Genomic DNA, 23021 nt, shown 5'->3' on the forward strand with positions numbered 1-23021 from the left:
AAGTCACATTCACATCAAGTAATGTTAAAACCACATTTACTAATGACACAACCACATTAAATAATGGTGAAACCAAATCGAGTAATTACAAAACCATATTGAGTAATGACAAAACTATATCAAATCAATACGAAACCATATCGTGTAATATCGAAATATCATTAAGTAATGACTATTCCATATTGAGTTATATCAAAACATCATTACGTAATGTCAAAACCATATTAAGTAAAAACAAAATATCATCAAGTAATAATAAAACAACATAAAGTAATATCAGAGTTCCACATAAGACAGCTGTGGCGTTCCATAGTTTCAGAATGTTGAGTACTTGTATATTACTCGGCATATTGAATGTTTGACAACACTATGTTCATCCTAGACTTCATTCATTACTAGAAAAATACCATTTTTTTCGGAAAATGCCTGTAAAAAGTCAGAAATATAACACGAAGTCCCACTTTCCGTTTTAACTCACCTTGGATTTCGGGTTTTTATTAATAAATGTTTTCCTTCAATATATCACATATGCAATGGTGCGTAGGAATCCTAATTTAGCTTTTACTGAACACCAAGAAGTAGCCCTATTTATATTGTTGGGGCTCTTGCTGTTTACCAACCAGCTATTTTAGGAACAAGCAGTTCAAAATTGAGATATTCCTGCGTAGGAACAGGCATTTTTCGAAGAGAATGGTTGGTTAAACCTGGTTTAATATAATATAGTTAGCTAAACCTCCGATGAGTGGCTGCAATTTTCTTGTTGTGGAAAATCAACATATACTGTAATTTGCAATAAGTCATTTCCGTGCCTCTTAATGAGTTTTTTTTTAAAAAATTATTGAATGTGAATAATATATAAAAATAAAATAACTCAACTACCATTTTTTTCTTCAAAATATGGATTTTTTTCATAAACTCAGACATGAAAACACGATAATTTTTCACTCATGCAAACAGCTGTTGATTGTACGTGACCTTTTTTGGGTAAGTATGTGAAAAGCTGGACGAGGAAAGCGTACGGCAATGACAAAGGCAATTGCACGTGCAAATTATTCCTAATCTTCAAGCGAGTTGAATTGGTATAAAAGGCACAGAACCGTTCAATTGAATGAAGTCGTTAAATTGTTTCCCGAACCATCTACGATATGCCAAGTATAGACACAGCTAAGGATCTAATAGACCCAAGACCATACTTAATGACCCCTATTTTCATTGTTCGTTGTTCAAAAATATAGTTCCCTTTAATTATAGTGCATTTTTTCTTTCTTTTTTTTTCTTTCCCTTTCATCGTCATTGGTCGTCTCCAGGCTGTTGAATCACAGAACACAGTCGCTGAGACGACAACATGAACTCGCAAGAATTCGATGGTGAAATAAAATAAGTCAGGAAACTGGAAAATTGCAGCCGAGACTGGTTCAACGCCGGAAGCAGAGGTTCGAGAGGAACAACGTCCCTGAGGTCAACTTTTTTTCCCAAAGGAAGAGGGATGATGTTGGATGCCATATCCTACGCCCGAAAAAAAATTCAACTGGTGGACATCTCCGGCCTTAACGCCGCCAGACACTGCCATGAGTCTTTGATATCATTCATGTTGTCTGCAATGAACCTCCGTAGGAAAATTTACTGGACATACTGTACAACAATGCTCCGCTGCACACAGCTATTAATACTTATGACTTTCTTGATAACAAGAACCTATCAGAAGTCCCTAGGCCATCAAAATCACCAGATACGAATCCAATAGAACAATGTGTGGATTATTTTGATAAACACGCGTGAAGTCGTTATCCAGCGCAGCACATTCTACAACAGCTACAACAGTATTTTAAGCAACGTGGGAAAGAATTTCGTAGAATCGTATTTGTCGATTGATCGAGGTTATGCCGAGACGCCGTTGGCTGTGTTTCAGGCTAATTGTGGCCATAACAGAAATTGCATTTGATGTCAGGTCATCTTGTTTCAGAGATCAATTATTCCTTTATTTAATGGAAATCATGCATTGTCATTGGATATCATTACTTTTGTATATCACAGGATGAATTGTTTTATATATTCAATGTGATAATTATAACAGTTCAGGTTCTAAAAATCTTCACCTGGAACACCCAAAGCCGAACATGTGAAAGCTAAGGATTTTTAAGAACCGAATCAGTTAATGATGTTCAAATGATATGTCAAAATAACAAACTTTTTAAAAGACTGTTATAAATTGATAGTATATAAATAACGTAACTTAAATAGAAGAAAAAAACGAAAGGTTCGCGTTCTTGTTTTTTGAGATATAATAGATTAAAAAAATGGCGGGAAATGATTCTCTCTCGTTTTACCATACATTAAACATTGGCACCTTTTTCTTTTAAAACTGTGAACAAATAACAAGGATTTTAAAAGATTTTCAAAAATGGGTGTTTAAACTATATGCAATAAAATTATGAAAAGAAAAGTAGGAGTTAGCGGACAAAATATGTATTGGCACTACATGGATTAAACAAAATGATTCCGAATATCTGCCAAAAAATAAAATAAAAAAAAACAGTAGCGAGCATCCTTTGAGAGATATATGACCCCCCAAAAAAGACCTTAAAATAATAGCCAAATACATCATAGATCAACTGTTTCTTAATAATTTCTAAATTTATAAACGGATAATTTGAAAAAAAGTTTGTTATAAATCATATCAGTATCAAAGTACTGACTACTGAGTTGATTATACCCTTTGGAACTGATAGTCAACCAGTAGCAGTATTTGTTGTTTGCATTGGAAACCATTTCAAATAAATCGTTTTGGTACGTAAGTAATATATTATCATTGGATTTTAGTATCCATACACAGGATTAACTGTTTTTCATAAATGTAAAAGAGGGACGAAAGATACCAGAGGGACAGTCAAACTCATATACTTAACCTACTTAAGAGAAGAAAAAAATTTAAGTGTTCCCATGTAAATCATTTTCATTAAAAACCATGCGCTGTTTTTGGCAATCAAGCATTTGAATGCCTATAGAAGAGCTTTTTGTTAATCTTGCATAACAGTGTACTTATTTCGTAACTTAAACTGAGATTATGAACCTTCTTAGGCTATAAGTACTTTTCACAGTATATTTTTGTCATCAAGTGGGATACATATAACAGTACAGATTATAAACGTTTTTGTTCACATTGTTCAGGAGCGCCAATCTATCTTCTTGGTAAAAGAATGATATGCCGTCATTGGATATTTTTACATTTTGTGCCACAGGATAAGTACCGATTATCAGGTTGTCTGCATATAAATATTGTTAAATATCATCTACGAGTGACTATATGAAGGTTTTTGTCGAGTGAGCGCATCGAACGAATTCAAAAAGGCTTCATATTGTGTCGAGCAGCTTATATTTTACAATATAAATATGATGAAAATCTGATAATCGATTGATCGGATTGTATTTGCGTATTTTGCCTGACATAAACCAGCTCGAATATCAAAGTCGGTTCATTCATTATGACATCGGTGATATGTCAGGTACAAAGTTATTAAGACCAGGTTAACGTACTTGGCGTCACAGCGCCTTGATATGCAATTTTATGAAGAGATAAACAGAGTGATACAGATATTGGGAACACCAATAAACTTTTTTTCATAAAATGGGATAAATTAAAGAGAAAATATATTTAAATTTTTTCCATATTTAAGAGTGCCCATTTCCATCTTTTTATTGACAATCATCCACCGTTATTTGTAAATTTGTCCTATTGTGCCTCAGGATGAGATGCTTTTTTTAAAATGGGAATGTTGCATGTGCTTTAAGGAATAACACCACTTATTCATAGCCTAATTGATTTCTATGTCAAATTCTGCAAATTCAAGCAGTCATAGCATTTTTTTCATAAATTAAAACAAAGTGGCAGTCATTTCATGTTAAAACTTTACCTTATCCTGATTTGTGCCGAACACTTTAACATACCTTTAATTGCATATTAGAGCGCTCTGGTTCCCGGAAGTTTAGTAGTACAAAAACGGGTACTTCTGATCTGAGGAACAGGGCAAATAGGCCCTCCTATTTTAAATTCATATGGTTTTTTTATTGTTCAAAAGAAACTTTTAAAAAGGGTTCTGCTGTCGTCCCGAGCCCTGAAGTTTTCATTTGATACCAAATTACCCAAATATTTTACTTATTGACAAAATAACAGCTATGCTTAAGAACTATTTTGTTTCAAATATATACTACTTCCTTGTTCTTGCTGACCGGGTCCGAATCAGTGGAGTAAATAAACTTAATCTTTTGTTTATGTTGAAGACGAGTGCAATTATTGTTTTCATATAAATCGAGATCATGAACTTTCATTGGCTATACGTACTTTCTGTACCTAAATTAAAAAGAATAGCTACTTGATGTGTTTTCCATTATTTAAAAGTGTCCATTTGTCTTCTTTTTATTAACAATCATCAACCGTTATTTAAAATTTCAAATTTAATTCCCTCCGAAGGAGTTATTTTCATAATATGTGAATAATATGGATATGGATAAAATACACTTATAACTTTTGTTTGTGTTAATGAAAAGTACCAATATTTCTATATCTAATGAAAAGTATGTACACTTATCGGAATTAAGTATTTTTTGTATCTCAGTATTGTTTTTTTTATTTGAAAACTTGAAAAATGTAATAGTTCAGAAAATAAAGTGTTTGATGAAATAAGCCTGCTTAGTTATTTTTTGGGGAATAAATTGTTTATTTTGTTTTCTCCTAACACACTGTACGATTTAGTACTTAATTTTAAATTTGCAAAATAAAGGAAACAGCAGTATACCGCTGTTCAATAGTCATAATTCGATTAAGCAAAAACAAATCCAGGTAACAAACTAAAACCGAGGGAAACACATTAACTATAACAGAAATACAACGGAACAACAGAAACACTGAACTACAACAAAAGCAAACGCCAACATACATAGAAACGAACTGTACATACATAGAAACGAACTGTACATACATAGAAACGAAATGTACATACGTGTTATCTTCAATTTTGGTAATATTGGTGTAACATGTGTAAGTTAGTTTAATCGGGATGAATAATTTAATCTGTTCATTTTTTTAATGGCTTTGTTTCTTCTTTGTACTTTCTAATTCGTTTATGGATAATTCTAGGAGATTTTAGTGATCGCGATTCTTTTTTTTATTTCAAATTTTCTTTTTTTGGAATAGGGGGGAGTGGGGGGGGGGGGGGGGGTGGTGGGTGGGGGGCTAAACAGTTTTTTTTCTATCTTAAAAACTACCCTTTTATCAAGGAAATCGAGATCATTTAAGAAGGTGAAACTATAGTTGTATTTCCTTTTCACGAACATATTTTTCCACGTGGATAAAATTCTTTATTTCGGCAGCCATCTTAAAATCTTAAAAGAATTGAGCGAAATTACTATTCCGTAATATACAAAATATCAGCTGTGACGTATAAAAAATCCATACGTCAAGATGGATCAATCAGTCGTAACTTCCCGATCAGATAAAGATTGCCATCATGAGATTGAACAAAAGTATTAACAAACATACCGAACTGCCAAGGTAAATTGAAAAAGGTGAAAGTCCATAAAACCTAAAAATATCAAATGTTCGACTATATAACCCAGTGGAACGAAGGAATACAACTGTCATATTCCTGACTTGGTACAGACATTTTCCTAAGACAATGGTGGTTTAAACATGTCTTTATAGCTAACTAAACCTCCTACTTGTATGGCAGTTGTTTATAGTACCGCTATTCTGACAAAATTGTGTGAGCAACCAAAACAGACATTAGTGGTAAATGTAAAAAAAATGGGAACCAGCAGGCCAAACTGTGCTACCTAACATTACAGACTTACAATACAACTAACTTAAAAATCCAAACAAACACACCAGACAATTTGACAAAGACGCCAACACCAACACAAAAATAGTCGATAGTACAAACAAAAACAAACACGCCAACAAAAAACAATATGTAGTTGATAGTAGATACAGAAAATTAAACATAATTTTACGATAAAGTACAAATGAAATAAATGAAAAAAACAAGGGTCAAGAAAGTTGAAACATACTATAAAAACCTCAAGCGTGGGAATCGCATCTCTGGACCCACCCGATTCAGGAACGCCAAAATTCGGACAGATGAACTTGACTGCTCGAAGACGTTTTTGTTCATCAGAAATGCATTATACATCCGATATATACGTTTCTGTAAAAATTATTCACAACCTTCATAGACTCAGGAAGATTTAAAGCTTGTCAGATTGTATTGACATCTGTTTATTGTTGAAGACTGTATGCTCTCCTCTAGATGTCGTTTGGTCACGACTTGGTAAAGGAACTATACCATTACTTACTATTGCGCATTTTTGTTTTGCATCTTTCTGCAAGAGAAGTCGGGAAATTCTCATTTATTTCATTTTAAAGCTCTTTTCCAACGCCGGTGTTACGTAATGCGTGTTTTCGCGACTTTTTATGACTGCAAAAGGACCGGAAAATACTTTCCACATTTACAGAAGATGTAGCAATTAGAGACATTTTTCACATCTATTAGTGCAGTAAAATATTTGAAGTTTGAAAACAAAAACGAAGAAAATTCTACATATTTACAAATCATTTTTATATTTTGATAATCTTGACAACAAAAAACTAAATGTTATTTTTTAAACTGACCGCAATCTTAATAATGACCAGAAGAACATCTTTTGCATATATGTCTATAAAAATGGATGAGTGATATTTCAACGAACAAAGACAACATTTACTCTTCATTAGAATTATCAGCACAATGCTGTGAGCCATGATAGTGGTGAATCTTATGGATACAATTATAAATCCGATTTTCATTTAGTATTATCATCCGGCTATACATAGTCTTTTCGAAGAAAAATTTGTATCAACATTATAATGGATTCAAAGCTTAAGTGTAAGTCAATCTTATTTATAACCGCGTATAACTGTTTAACACAAATGTTGCCATGATAACTGACAGAGGAGTGTTTTAAGCATGTAAATAAATAAATGTATTGAACATAAGAAACTTGATTTCTACATCAGTAGCAGGGTTTCCGCAATAATAATTGTGGCGATTAAAATTCATCATTTGCGAAAGAATTTGGCGAAAGAAATATATATAACGATTTAATTTCATCCATCTTTTTTATTTATTTTGTTTCGGGTTTCTCGGACTTTACCTGACTTTACCTGACAATACTCGGAATTCACCTTGAACTCGTTAAGATTTTGACAGAAAATCAATAATCAGCTGATTGTATTTACTGTCTGTACATCTCAGTTTACCGACCATATTCTGGTCCTGCCCACTAGGTCGTGATTCAGCGGCTGAATTAATAATCAATGTTGGTGTCCATCAGATTGCTTTTTTTTTATTTTATTTTATGCCGACAGGAGAGACATAACACTATGTCAACAGTTCATATGAAATATATGACCAAAAACATCACAAGTGATTTTGTATGTCCATGTAGTGTACTTGTTCGATATCTATATTATTATACCGAATTGATCATTTATTTTCATCTGTTGCTACACATATGTATCTTCAACTAACCTGCACTTTACATGTATGTTGAAGAATATTTATTGTCATCCTGTGTTGTGCAAAATCATATTTATTTTCAGTTCTTACTAGGCAGTTATTCCTTTTCAAAATCCTCCTGCTCCCCCTCCCTTTCAACTCAAAAAATCAAATGGTTGTTCCCTCAGAAATAATATTGTTAGTTTGTAATCTTCAACATATCAAGTTAAGAAGTATTATGTAGATATAGATTTTGTTATTTTTTGTGGGGATGAAAAGAAATGATGTAAATAGTAAATTTGAGTTATACTAACCTAGGCCAATGGAAAGTAAAATGCTTCTTGTCGTGAAGACATGTCGGACCTGTTGCTCCTTCAAACGGTGGTTTTGCGTTCTAGAAATGTTGCTGTGAACTGCTAAACTGGGCGATATTAAACGTATTACCGTTCGCTGTCTACTGTACTCCCGATTGTTTAGTTCAAGCAATTCAAGTAAATAGTTTCCACAAATTACAATATTATCAATATCATGACAGGACACAACAGGCAATCCAAATCTGAGATCAACATTATCATCTCATCCCAATGAATTTCTTTTACACTCATTCAGTAAAAAGTATTGGTAGCAGATAGCTTTCTGCCATATTATTTTCACTGAACACTTTTTTACCTCTGCACTGCAGAGTTCTAAATAGACCAAAGGGAGATAATTCGTTTAGTGAGGAATATTGCACAATGATATTTTTTTAGAAATTAATTTCACACATTTCTAGGTAGATTCCCCATAATTTTTTTGGATTTTTGATAAAAACAAGACTGAAATTAATTGTTCTTGTGTTTCTTTATAACAGATGTAGCCGCAAAAGTTCACAACACTACACCAAATATTGTATTTTTTTTTTAAATCCCAACTTTCTCCCCTGTTACCATGGTACCAACCAATATATATATACCTGTTGACATTATTTTTCTGATCAGGCTACTAGGATTTACATCTCAGCCCATTTTCAGAAAGATCGGTGACTATGTGTACCAAAAAAGTGTAAATGGTTACAGAGAATGGGTAATAACTAACATAACTCAGAAAAAGGAAGAATATTATTAATGCAAAATATTTAAGTTCGGAAGACTGTTATAAGTATTATGGCAATACTCAGACGCAACACAGTATCATGATAGTTTGTAGGTAACACAAATTACACTTTTTCATGCGTCCGAACCGCTTTATTTTATTAACTCTATCTGGAATGCTCGAATCTAACAATTTGAAACATTTGGACATACTTGATTTATTGTTTTATTGAAACTTTTTTCAACATCACCTTATTTTGTTTAGATTAGATAAGATGTACGTTTCTAAAAGTCAAGGTTATGCATGTATTATTTTTGCAGCATTTGTTACCAGCATTTGAAAAAAAATACTGACATAATTATCATAATTATGCTTTGATGTGATTTTATGTAATGTATTCACGACTGATTCATATTGTTTTTGATAAATCGTCCTTAATTTTCATGCATTAAACATAATCTGGATTGTTACCAAAAAAAAACAGTGGCAACATATTGCAGAGTAGGTTCTGGTTGCACGTCGTACAAATATTTAAAAGGCGCATACAGAGGCTGTGTCATTTTAAGGTGCAATTCACTTGACGACAGAGGATGTTGCAAAAAGTCGTTTTAATCTATCTTGCTTTCAGTGGTAAGTATTTTAACAATGATGGCAGAAAATGCTTTTGAGGTTTTGGAAAACTAGAAAATGTGTGAGCAAAGTAAAAATAGGAAAAGATATTTTGACAATCCAAAGAGCCCAAAAAAGTATTTGGAGTGTTCAAATGATAAGAAATAGAAGAACTAATTCATTTGGTTTTGAAATAAAACAATCGCATTGTTGACGGCTTTTTTCGGTACGAAAACAAAACGGTTGTTTAAAAGCAATAATACATGTATAATATAATAATAAGTGTTTATTGTTGTTTGTCTGTGTTTTTATGTATATTTTTTTCCGGTGTATGCTTATGTTTATTTTTTTCAGAAATATTTCTACGTAGTACTTTTATAGGAATACTCTTGTCTTGCTGGTTGATGTGGTCTGTTGTACTGGCTACTATCATTAATAATTCATGTTTTTTTGTAATGTATTATTGTTTACATAAAATATAATATATTTCCTCCTTTCAGTGGTGAACATTGGAAATGTATTTTCACAAAGAAGCCATAACAAACTTAGACGTTCAGATGGTTCAATGCCTAACCTAAAACAAAGGATAACGGGACTTGAAATACAACAACGATACTTAGGTAAAGTAAATTATAATATGATTTGTATGATTATGAATCCACAATGATAATTGGTCACAAACAATTGTGATATATAAGGCAATTTCTAAAATGTTGAACAATCTAATTTTCATAATATATTTTCGAAGACCGACTAATTATTTATAACTCAGATATGGTAAAATGTCTTCTGAATCCATCAATTAAAAAAATAAAACAACACTTTATAAATGTCGTTCGTCCGAAGCGCTTTCCTGTGTTTACCTTTATCAGAAACGCTCAAAGATGCATATTTAAAAGCCAAGGATGTATAAGAACCGAAACAGTTGAAGAGCTGTATGAATAAAAAGGACCCGAAAAAATAGCTGAATCCATATAAGGTCAACTTACCCTGAGGGAGTAAAAACCTTTGATTCTTATAATTTCTTAATCTTAAATGGAAAATTTAAGAAAGGTTTATAATAAATCATGTCAGTACCGAGGTACTGATTACTGAGATGATGATACCCTCGATGACCATGGGGGACGAAATGTCAACCAGGATTTTAATGAATGAAGTGGTCGTAAAAACTCATTAAAGTACCTAGCTTAAATGTAAGTTAGCAAATAGTCCGTTTGATTAGTTCTACATACATGTAAGCCTCTTTCATGATGTTATAATCAACCCAGTTGAAAAGCCAAATCAAGGGCGAAGTTGAACAGCATCGTAAATAAAAAGTTAAAAAAGTTCTGACAAATCTGTCTTAAGCAATTCATGACTATATTTTGAAAAAAAGATATACCAAAATAAACACATCAATTGTATGTCTTGTTAAGACGCAAGGGGCTGAATAACCTCGGAACCAAAACCTTCATAACCTACGGTTTCGAACCACACTGTGTCTAAAGTACCTCGACAAAAACATTGTACTCGATAGCTAATATCTAATAACCATTACGGACAACCTAAAAACCGAGACAATGTGGGAAATGGGATTTCTGTTTATTTATTTGTCACATGTATTGTTGTATGATGTCAGAGGAATGAAATTATCGGTATTTATTTCAATAGGAAATCAAGCTAACTCATTCCATCTAATGTAATAAATCATAGTAATTGTATTTATATTCTACAATTTGATACAGTTATCAAATTAATACACAGAAATTTAACATTGTCTATGTCTTTAGGTGGTCCGTCATCGTAATGATATTAGAAACTATAGAGTACAAATATGTTTTACCGGGGCATTTGAGATACAGTCCCCCAGTGGTTGTGAATGATAACAAAAGTTATCAGGCCTATAATTTAGTACGCCAGAAAAATCAGGAATTGCTCTTGAATCAAAACAGTTGGCTAAATCAATAACGAAGTTGAAGAGCATCGTAAACCAATGTTTCTATAATAAAAGATTTTTTCAGCGTTTGGAATAATTTGTTTTGCTTTTTTACGTTTTTCAGATTACAATCCATGTCTTCCAAATCCATGTCAAAACGACGCATTTTGTGAAAGTAAAGAGTATGATTACAATTGCAAATGTAAACAAGGTTACAAAGGAAAGAACTGTGAAAAAGGTAAAATCTGTTTAAATGGACCAAATTGCTTATATCTACGACATTTGAACTCTGCTTGATAGTTGTCCCATTGGAAATCATACCACATCTTATTATCTTTAAATCTATTAATACTGAACTGGATATTCTATTTCAATCACATCATCGATCATTTGGACAGTAATTCTTAGTTTCAGTAGTTTAGTAAAAGGTTGATAATTTCCCGGAAGCCTCGAAAATCGAGTGTCTAGGTCTTATATCAGTCACAACAACAAATCATTAATTACAATAATCATTGGAAAGTTATATTGTAAATATTTTTTTAGAATTCCTAGTGTCTTATTGGTGATTATACACATTTAATAGGTAAATAATCCGCGACAAATTGAACTGTTAAAATTCCTTTCCCTTATGTGTTAAGAATCTAGCAAGTCTATTGCTACGTTATGTCATGAATTTTAAAATTCATAAATCAGGTCAGTCGCGAAATTCCGAACACTTTTGAGAAAGGAAATGTATTTTCCTGATAAGTCCAGAAGAAAATACGGCAATCTTATTGATATCATTGTACACATAATACTTAACTAAGATTTATAATATATCATATTAATTTCTTTTTACTCTGTTACACATTATTTATTAGCAAAACTGTATATTGTGTACTAACAAGTACTAACCTTATCACTGAAATGCTATATACTAACGTTAACGAGGCCGGGATAAGGTACCGGTACTTTATGTATCTCTAACAAATGTACATTTCAAATAAAATTATATAGAATTTAAAAAAAAAAAAAAAAAAAAAAAAATAATAATAATACGTTTGATACCTAACCAAACAGACAACAATATTAAGAACGGATATCACAAGTTACAATAACACACAGTGGGTATATCATATACATGTACATTAAACCCCAAAAGAAGATTTGAAATAGCAAAGAAGACATAGACTAAAGATTTAGTATATCACATGCACATGCAATATCACTCTTTGGTTAGAGGAATTCAACATTAGAAATCATAACTATAATGTTTCATTTGTGTATGATTAAGGTTTTATCCAGGAAATAAAAATCATTTGGAAACATTCAGGTTTCTCTTAATACAGGGATTTATGACACATTAGTCAGAATTTGCTAAATATTTGATATCTTGTCAGTGTTTAAGACATTTTATGATAAAAGAGAAGAAATTTTTCACTGTTTTATTTTTATTTCAGCTATAGACCAATGTTTTCCAAATCCTTGTAAACACGAAGCTGTATGTTGGAATAAAGTAAATGATTACGATTGTATATGTAAACCTGGTTACCAAGGAAGGAACTGTGATATAGGTTATTCTTATTATCAAATTTGTAATCGCAAACAGAAATATTTTTTCTAATTGGTTGTTTTTTGCTCTAGATCATCCCCAATGAGAAATGGTTCGGAATCCACCAGTTACAAAATGTTATTTGTACGACATATGATCCATACCTTAAATATATATGTAAGAGTCAAATTTATGTCCTTCTTCAAATCTGTACCCTTTCACTCAAATATGTTTCCCGTGACGTCATGGAAGTAAGATATGTAGCCATTGTTATTTTTTAAATCTGTATATTTTAAAGACTTTTTAAAACGTAATGCAGGGAACCCAAATCTCTCCACGTTGCATTGGTTTCACCTTCAATCTTTTTGAACATAAAAACTGGAAAACACAAAGGACATAAAGGGACAGTGCTAATATTTATATCATAGATTTGCACGCTTTCATTTGTGTTTTTTTTTCCCGTGGAAAAAAAATCACCAAGATATCAGGCTTTCAATTTGGTACCAAAGACCCATCAGTGACGCTCGGATCAAAAAAGTTAAAATGCCCAATAAAGTACGAAATAGGGCCAAAAATTCCGAACGGTTTTGCTGAATACAGTTTAAGCCAACATCAAGCTATGTTTTTAAGAAGTGCTAGCAAACCATTTACCATTACTGAAACGTTATAGTCCTACTTTTATCAAAGTAATGACAGAATTAATTATTTAAAGGTGAACATTCAGGTTTCAACCAAGGATGCTTATTTCCGACATTTATGATGCAAAATAGGACAGGGCATGACTTGGTAAATAAAGGCAACAGTAGGACATGAATTTGATAAAAGTACTCATTTTTGAGGCTGGCCATAGATTTGACTGTTCCGCATATTTGAAAACTATTTCAAATTGCTAAACAGCTACTTTTTTATATATAAATTTAGATATAATCATACATAAATTTGATTTATTGTCCTTGTTTGGCATTACTATTGATCCTCTTTAGTTATATCAACACTTCAATGGTTGTAATAAGTTTTAGATTTACAAAATGATTTGTTTCGAGCATGACCAAAGGGACATTATTTGTCTAAAAACGCTTTCAGATCAATAAAATAGGGACCAGTTAATGTTATTGAAATTGGAAAACTTATAAAATAAATAAGGATGTTTTCATAATTGCCAGGTGTTTGAAAAGAGTAACAATTAAGAACAACCGACAAAAACAAAATCTTTCTTTTGAAAAGAAGCGTACGAAAGGAGTCGTTTTGACGTATACCCTAGAATGAAAACAGTTGGAAGGCTTAGATTTGCTCAATTTTCAAAATAATTTGTTTTGCTTGTTTATATATTTCAGTTAACAATCAATGTCTTCCAAATCCATGTCAAAACGACGCTTTTTGTGAAAGTAACGTGAATGATTACATTTGCATATGTAAACAAGGTTACAAAGGGAAAAACTGTGAAAAAGGTAAATTCTGTTTAATGGACCAAATTGCTTATATCCACCTCAAGTGAACTCTGGTGGATAGTTGTCTGATTATCAATAATACTACATCTCACTTTTTATATTAGTTAATACTGTACATGATATTCTATTTGCGTCAAACCATTTTGACGTTCAAGTTTAATTTAGTCAATCAGTATATAGTTGATAATGTTCATGAAGCCTCGATAACCGAGTGTATAGGTCTTATTAATCTACTATATATCATTCTCTACAACATAACATTAATGGCAATAGTCATTTGAAACTTATTTTTTTTAGAATTCCTAGTTGGTGATTATCCACATCTAATAAGTAGTTGTTTTGCGACAAATTGAACTGCTACATTTCCTCTTTTTTTTTATATGTTGAGAGTCTAGCCAGTCTACTTTTACGTATTAACTTGTAAAAATCATTAAGCAGGTAAGTAGCAAGATTCCGTACATTTTTGAGAAAGGAAATGTGGTGTCTTGACTGATCGAGCAGTAAAGATTGCAACTAAGTGACATTGAACACTTAGTACGATTGATACCTAAACAAACAGACAAAAAAAAATATTACGTTCCAATATCAAAAGTTCCAATAACAAATAGTAGGTATAGCAGATACTTTCAAACCCGAAAGAAAATTTCACACAACATAGCGTAAGATAATTTAGTAGACGTAAACTTAAGATTTAGTATATCACATGGCAATATTACTCGTTGGTAAGGGGTATATCAACATTCGACACGATGATTATAATGTTTAATTTGTATATGTTGAAGGGTTTCTCCGGAAAATTGAAATCAGTCAAAACACTCAAGTTTCTTTTACCACAGGGATATAAGAATAAGAATAATAATAAGAATATTTATTGAATCCAATTAAAGGGCCCTTTTCCGAGCATATATATATATATAAATAGTATTAATTATACAGTAATTGTTAAGATTTATTACATCAAAAATAAATGATTAGATAACTATACTCCATACCAGATGGTGTTTGAAAATAAATAAAATAGAATATTAACCCGCTCTAATACATAAAAAAATAAACAACATCACTACTAAATGTATATTTAGTTTCTGGAATGCAAATTTTCTCTTTTTTCAAAACAAGTACTAATAAACCTTGACACTGACATATTAACATTTTCAGACTAACAGGACATCAACCAAATAACTGTTTGTACTTTGAAATATAAGGGAATTTTTACATTGAATACATGCTTCATTAAGAATAAAATTCCTTTCCTTTTCGTATACAGTGCTTTCCATTAAAAAATGAAACTCGTCTGCAACCTGCATATTTTTACACTGCCCGCAAAATCTTTTATTTTTGTCGATTTTTTTATATCGACCTTTCTCAATATATTTAAACATTTACTCAATCCTGATTGACTAGTAGAAAAAAGCACAACATCATCGGCATACATTAAACAATTAAGTTTTGTACTTCCTATTTCAGCTGGTACACAGTAATCATCAAAAATACACTGCAAATCATTGACAAATATCTTGAAAAGATTGGGACTTAAATATCCCCTTGTCTAACTCCAATGTTAGCTTTAAGTTTATCTGTTAATTTATCATGTAATCTAACATGTAAAATAGTATTATTATACATGTTCTTAATAATATTATAAAAATAACCCCTATCCCAATGGTTTGGAGTTTTAACAACAAGGTTTCATGCACTACATAATCAAAAGCTTTCCTAAAATCAACAAAACACGTGTATAAGTAAGTTTTGTTTGCTATACACTTTTCAATTAGAGTCCTCAAAATAAACATATGATCTACTGTTCTTGAATTTTTCTGAAAACCAATCAGTGATTCAGAAATTACATTAAACTTGGTCAAATAACTATAAAATCTATTATTAAGAATGGTATTAAACAATTTTCCTATACAACTTATAATAGCAATACCTCTATAATCAGAAGGATCACATTTTGAACCTGATTTAAATATTGGTATAATATACCCTATTTTCCAATGTTTTGGATAAAAACCAGTTAATAATATACTATTGAACAGTTTTACATGACATGGAAGCAAAATTAACTCAGTACATTTGAGCATTTCGTTTGAAATGCATTCTAATCCAGTAGATTTACCATTTTTTTATGCATGTATTGGCTTTGTTACTTCCTTTGACATTAGTCAAAATTTGCAAAAGATTTGATATCTTGTCAATGTTTTAGATATTTTTCACTGTTTTATTATTATTTCAGCTATAGACCAATGTTTTCCAAATCCTTGTAAACACGAAGCTGTATGTTGGAATAAAGTAAATGATTACGATTGTTTATGTAAGCCTGGTTTCCAAGGAAGGAACTGTGAAATAGGTTATTCTTATTATCAAATTTGTAATCGCAAACAGAAATATTTTATCTAATTAGTTGTTTTTTGCTCTAGATCATCCCCAATGCGAAGTGGTTCGAATCCACCAGTTGCAAAATGTTATTTGTACGACATATGATCCATATCTAAATATATATGTAAGAGTCAAATCTATGTCCTTGCTCAAATCTGTTCCCTTTCACTCAAATCTGTTTCCCGTGACATCATGGAAGTTAGAAATGTAGCCATTGTTTTTTTTAAATCTGTATATTTTAAAGACTTTTAAAATGTAATGCAGGGAACCCAAATCTGTCCACGTTGCATTGGTTTCACCTTCAGTCTTTTCGAACATAAAAACCGGAAAACACAAAGGGACAGTGCTAAAAGCTCAAAACAAATTGAGATCTTTATTTCTAACTGCCTCATTTTCTCTCATTTTTCTGCTGACTTATTGGTATCGGTTACTTTAATTATCATCATACAATGTATTCGATACAATGAAGAATGATAACAAACATGTATAATATCATAGATTTGCACGCTTTTATCTGTGGTTTTTTCCCGTGGAAAAAAAATCACCAAGATATCAGGCTTTCAATTTGGTACCAAAGACCCATCAGTGACGCTCGGATCAAAAAGGTTAAAATGCCCAATAAAGTACGTAATAGGGCCAAACATTCCGAACGGTTTTGCTAACTACAGTTTAAGTCAACATCAAGCTATGTTTTTTAGGGAGTGCTAGCAAACCATTGACCATTACTGACACGTTATAGTCCTACTTTTATCAAAGTCATGACAGAATTAATGATTGAAAGCTGAACATTCAGGTTTCAACCAAGGATGCTTATTTCCGACATTTATGATACAAAATAGGACAGGGCATGACTTGGTAAATAAAGGCAACAGAAGGACATGAGTTTGATAAAAGTACACAGTTTTGAGGCTGGACATAGATTTGACTGTTCCACATATATGAAAACTATTTCCAATTGCTACACAGCTACTTTAATTTAGATATAATCATACATAAATTTGATTTATTGTCCTTATTTGGCATTACTATTTATCTTCTTCAGTTATATCAACAAGTCAATGGTTGCATTAAGTTTTAGATTTACGAAATGATTTGTTTCGAGCATAACCAAAGAGACGCTTTCAGATCAATAAAATAGGGACCAGTTAATGTTATTGAAATTGGAAAACTTATAAAATAAATACGGATGTTTTCATAATTGCCAGGTGTTTGAAAAGAGTAACAATTAAGAACAACCGATGTCAGCAACAAAAACCAAATTCATTTTTTTGAAAAGAAGCGTATGAAAGGAGTCATTGATGTTTACCATAGAATCAAAACAGTTGGGAGGCTTAATCAATAACGAAGTTGAAGAGCATCGTAAAAAAAGGCAACAGTAGTATACCGCTGTTCAGTAGTCATAAATCGATTAGGAGAAAACAAATCCGGGTTACAAACTAAAACCAAGGGAAACACATCAACTATAAGAGAAAAACGATGGAACAACAGAAACACTGAACTGCAACAAAAACCAACGCCAACATACATAGAAACGGACTATTTGATAACAACTGCCATGTTCCTGACTTGGTACAGGACATTTTAAGAAAAAATGGTGGGTTGAACCTGGTTTTATGGCTAGCCAAACCTCCCGCTTATATGGCAATGGCAACGTAGAACCAATATACGTTCCAATAATATTAGATTTGCTCAGTTTTTAAAATAATTTGTTTTGCTTGTTTATATATTTCAGTTAACACTAAATGTCTTCCAAATCCATGTCAAAACGACGCTTTTTGTGAAAGTAATGTGAATGATTACAATTGCATATGTAAACAAGGTTACAAAGGAAAAAACTGTGAAAAAGGTAAATTATGTTTAATGGACCAAATTGCTTATATTCACCTCAAGTGAACTCTGGTGGATAGTTGTCTGATTATCAATAATACTACATCTCACTTTTTATATAAGTTAATACTGCACATGATATTCTATTTGCGCCAAACCATTTTGACGTTCAAGTTTAATTTAGTCGATCAGTATATAGTTGATAATTTTCCAGAAGCCTCGATAACTGACTGTGTAGATCTTATTAATCTACTATATATCATGTTCTACAACATAACATTAATGGCAATAGTCATTTGAAACTTATTTGTTTTAGAATTCCTAGTTGGTGATTATCCACATCTAATAAGTAGTTGTTCTGCGACAAATTGAACTGCTACATTTCCTCTTTTTTTTATATGTTGAGAGGCTAGCCAGTCTACTTTTACGTATTAACTTGTAAAAATCATTAAGCAGGTAAGTAGAAAGATTCCGTACATTTTTGAGAAAGGAAATGTGGTGTCTTGACTGATCGAGCAGTAAAGATTGCAACTAAGTGACATTGAACACTTAGTACGATTGATACCTAAACAAACAGACAAAAATATTACGTTCCAATATTATTTTCCAATAACAAATAGTAGGTATAGCAGATACTTTCAAACCCAAAAGAAAATTTCACACAACATAGTGTAAGATAATTTAGTAGACGTAAACTAATGATTTCGTATTTCACATGGCAATATTACTCTTAGGAAGGGGTATGGCAACATTCGAAACGTTTAATTTGTGTATGTTGAAGGTTTTCGCCAGAAAATTAAAATCAGTCATAACACTCAAGTTTCTCTTAATACAGGAAATTTCTGACACATAAGTCAGAATTTGTTAAATATTTGATATCTTGTCAGTGTTTTCGATGTTTTATGTTAAAATAGAAGATATTTTTCACTGTTTTATTTTTATTTCAGCTATAGACCAATGTTTTCCAAATCCTTGTAAACACGAAGCTGTATGTTGGAATAAAGTAAATGATTACGATTGTATATGTAAACCTGGTTACCAAGGAAGGAACTGTGAAATTGGATATTCGTATTATTAAATTTATTATCGCAAAAAAAAATATTCTTCAAATTGTTAGTATGGCTTTCTTCATCTTTTGTTTCTCAATAATACCCAATGAGAAATGGTTCGGAATCAACCAGTTAAAAATATTATTTGTTCGACATATAATATATATTTTAAATAATGTAAGAGTAAAATCTATGTCTATCCTAAAATCTGTGTCCTATGACGTCATGAAACACATATATGTGGCTCATTGTTTTACAAATCTGTGTTTTTATAGACTCGTTCGCTATGCCCGTGTCTGTTGTGGCGTTTTTGATTTCGATGAACGTATTACTGGTAAATTATTAAGTCAGGGATTTCGTTACCACAAATTACTTAAAACCTTTACTATATTCTTCCATATATACATAGATTTGGTGTGGAAGTTTGGTTGCACCTGTAGAAAAGTTTTTCAAACGGGATAGCATATCGTAATTTTTACGGGCCCGGAAATTTAGATACGATCCGGGTTAACGTATCGATCAATTAAATAAACTTATTCCAAAAGGTTATCATTTCAAAACTGTAATTAGATCTTTGAAAATTGTTTTTACTGGTGTTAATATTGATTTTGTTATCAGTAAATTGAAATTAAACTTAATATTATGTTTTATATATGTCGTGTTCATTTTATTATTTTGTACACGTTATTACTTGTACACACATTTTGTACATGTAATTACTTGTATGATGTCATACAAGTAATTACTTGTACAATTTTTATTGAGAAAAGGATAATAACTTGTACAAATCATTATTCTACCTTGGACTATTTGATGTTCACAACAAATCAGTACATTGACCTGGTAGATCTAATTAACCTGTCAGTGATATTTACTACTCATACTAAGCCTACAAAATCCAAACAGTTTGAAAGTGGTGATAGTGGTGGCACGGTAGTAATTCCTGGCCCATAGAGATAATGGTAGCCTTTTTTAGAATTTTCACCACTTTCTTACACTGCCTCCCCCTGCTACACCTGATTCATACCTCAGTTTGGGAAAGTATGTTCAGTAGATACTGTATTTTTTTGTCCAATCACACTGTTCAGATACATTGACTTAAGTACACAAAAGAGCAACCTTAATTCCGGAATGTAAATACTACCGTGCCACCTTAATGACACCTTCTTTACCGGAATTTATTTTTATTTATCTGGATAATATTTTTAAGTTTGATTTTATGTCCGTAATGTTATCCTTTTATTGTAGCATATATCTTTTTTGTCAGTTTTTGTTCGATTCCGTTATTTCTTCCAATCAGAGTAAATATTTGTGACATCATGTATGCCGTTACCATAGCGAAGCGTCCTTTATAAATGGATCACAAACAGAAATTATACTGACTGCGTCAGAAAAAAAACAGAAAAACAAACACAAAATAAATTTCAAAAATACATCTGCTGAATCATGTCTTCTAAGCAAAAATAAACAAACAAATAAATAAGAAAAAATAATAATAAAAGACAAAACCAAATAACAAACCCAAAGAAAGGAGTTTTTGTATAAAACAGAAGGAAGAAACAAATATAACTCAAATATAGGGAGTTGTACAAGTTATTATCTTTTTCTAATCAAAAATTGTACAAGTAATTACTTGTACAATTATATTTGTACAAGTAATAGTTTGTATGATGGCTTCATACAATTAATTACTCGTACAAAGTTGTTGTACAAGTAATAACTTGTACAAAATAATAACATGTACACGACATATACATTCATGGCTCTACAATCTTTCGATACCTGTATCTTGGCATTGCACAAGGTCATGTTCTTCTCTGATTGTTAATGACGTCTTTACACTAAATCCATTGGATGTTGGAAGTGTACTGATTGATATTTTAGTCTTAGATGCATGATCTTTTTATTAGTTGTTACTAGCTGTCAATTACTGCGAGTACTCTCAGATCTGTACGGTTGAAGTGATGTATAAATACACTGCCTAGTCCGGTCTGTATTTTGTTAAATGTCTTTCTGCTTTGTATAGATCTGATGAAACAAGCCCTTTCAACTGATTTTTATAATTCATTCTTATGTTGTACTTTTACACCCCTATCCCAGGTTAGGGGAGGGTTGGCGCCTTCAAAATAGTTTAACCCCGCCAAATTCTGTGTGTGCCTGTCCCAAGTCAGGATCCTGGAATTCACTGGTTGACGTTTGTTGCTGTATATCATATTTGTTTTTCGTTCATTGTTTTGTACACAAATCAGGCCGTTAGTTTTCTCGTTTGAATTGTTTTACGTTTTTCATTATGGGGTCTTTTATAGCTGAATATGCGGTACGGGTTTTGCGCATTGTTGAAGGCCATACAGTGACCTATAGTTGTAAACTTCTATGTCATTTGGTCTCTTATAGAGAGTCATCTCATTGGTAATCATACCACATCTCCTTATTTTTATGTTTACCCTGTAATACAAGGAATTCACATTTGTGCACTTTAGTTTCACCTTCAGTTATTTTACCATTGGCCATCAAGGTTTTCTAACTTTTTTACGAACTATCAGGAAGACTCTCATTTATCGAAAGGAACTGACTTTGTAAAATTGTCCGTCTTCCTAGATTTAGTTACTTCAGTTTCACACTGAAAACTCTGAAATAAAATTTACGACAAAAGACACCTATTGTTGATTTTTTCCTTTTTTGGACGGTAATCTTCGTTTGGTCCTTTCTAACAGTGTATATATTTCCAAACTCATTCGCTTTGCCCGTATATGCACATGTAGTGACGTTTAAGATTTCAATGAACGTAATCTTTGTATAACCGGAAAGTTATTACGTTAGGCTTTTCGTTACCACTAACTATATAACACCTTTACTAAATTCTTCCATAGATACAAAGATTAGGATTGAAAGTTTGGCTGTACTTAATTTTTACGTTGTTACGCTGCTGTTGTTTATAGAGCCTATAAATTAACATAAGATCAATGTAAATTAATATTCTTAGACTTATTCTGAAAGGCAAGCAATTTAACACTGTGGTAGGATTTTTTTGTTAATATTGTCTTCATCGGTTCTGGCATTAAGTATGGCTATACAGTTATGAACCCTTTTGTCCTACATCCTGTCGAAACTTATATTTTGTCATTGCATAAGGTCATGCTTTTCTCCGACTATTTTGACGACTTTACACTAAATTTATTGGATGTCTACTGATCGAATTGGGGAAACATGGTTTATTTATGACATGAAATAGGCTTTTAACTAGTTTTCAGTAACTGCAATTACTCGTGGGTTTGTCTCTTTGTTAGAGTTATATGAGTGCATGGTGGCAGTCTGATGAGTAATGAATCAAGTCTTTGCCAACTTATATTTTCAAAGTTTGTTATGTTGTTATGTTACACCACAGTCCGTTGGTGAAGAATTACTACTACGGGTGTTGGGGGGGGGGGGGGGGGGCGGGGGGGGACGACTACCTTGACTACCCATGAGAGCGTACACAAAATTTGTATACCCGGGACCGCCACATAACATTTGATTGTGTCTGTCGCAGGTAAGGAACCTGTAATTCAGTAGTTGTCATTTTTCGTTGCCTACCTTTACTATTTTTCTTGTTTGTTTTTTTCATCTGGAATCGGGGTCGTTTGTTTCCTCTTATGAATTGTTTCACATTTTGTGACGCCGGGC

The 23021-nt window shown here is 32.0% G+C and overlaps 1 protein-coding gene across 1 annotated transcript; it reads left to right on the plus strand.

The window, feature by feature from the left end:
- Positions 1–9686: 9686 nt before the first annotated feature.
- LOC127725911 (fibropellin-3-like) lies at positions 9687–19731 on the plus strand. Its single transcript, XM_052233226.1, has 5 exons — positions 9687–9829; positions 11249–11362; positions 12564–12677; positions 13990–14103; positions 19257–19731. Exons 1-5 carry the CDS (start codon positions 9775–9777, stop codon positions 19385–19387), a joined length of 528 nt encoding a protein of 175 aa, XP_052089186.1. The 5' UTR covers positions 9687–9774; the 3' UTR covers positions 19388–19731.
- The last annotated feature ends 3290 nt before the right edge of the window (positions 19732–23021 follow it).

Source organism: Mytilus californianus, unplaced genomic scaffold (genome assembly GCF_021869535.1).
Source record: "Mytilus californianus isolate M0D057914Y unplaced genomic scaffold, xbMytCali1.0.p SCAF_15, whole genome shotgun sequence".
NCBI lineage: Eukaryota > Metazoa > Mollusca > Bivalvia > Mytilida > Mytilidae > Mytilus > Mytilus californianus.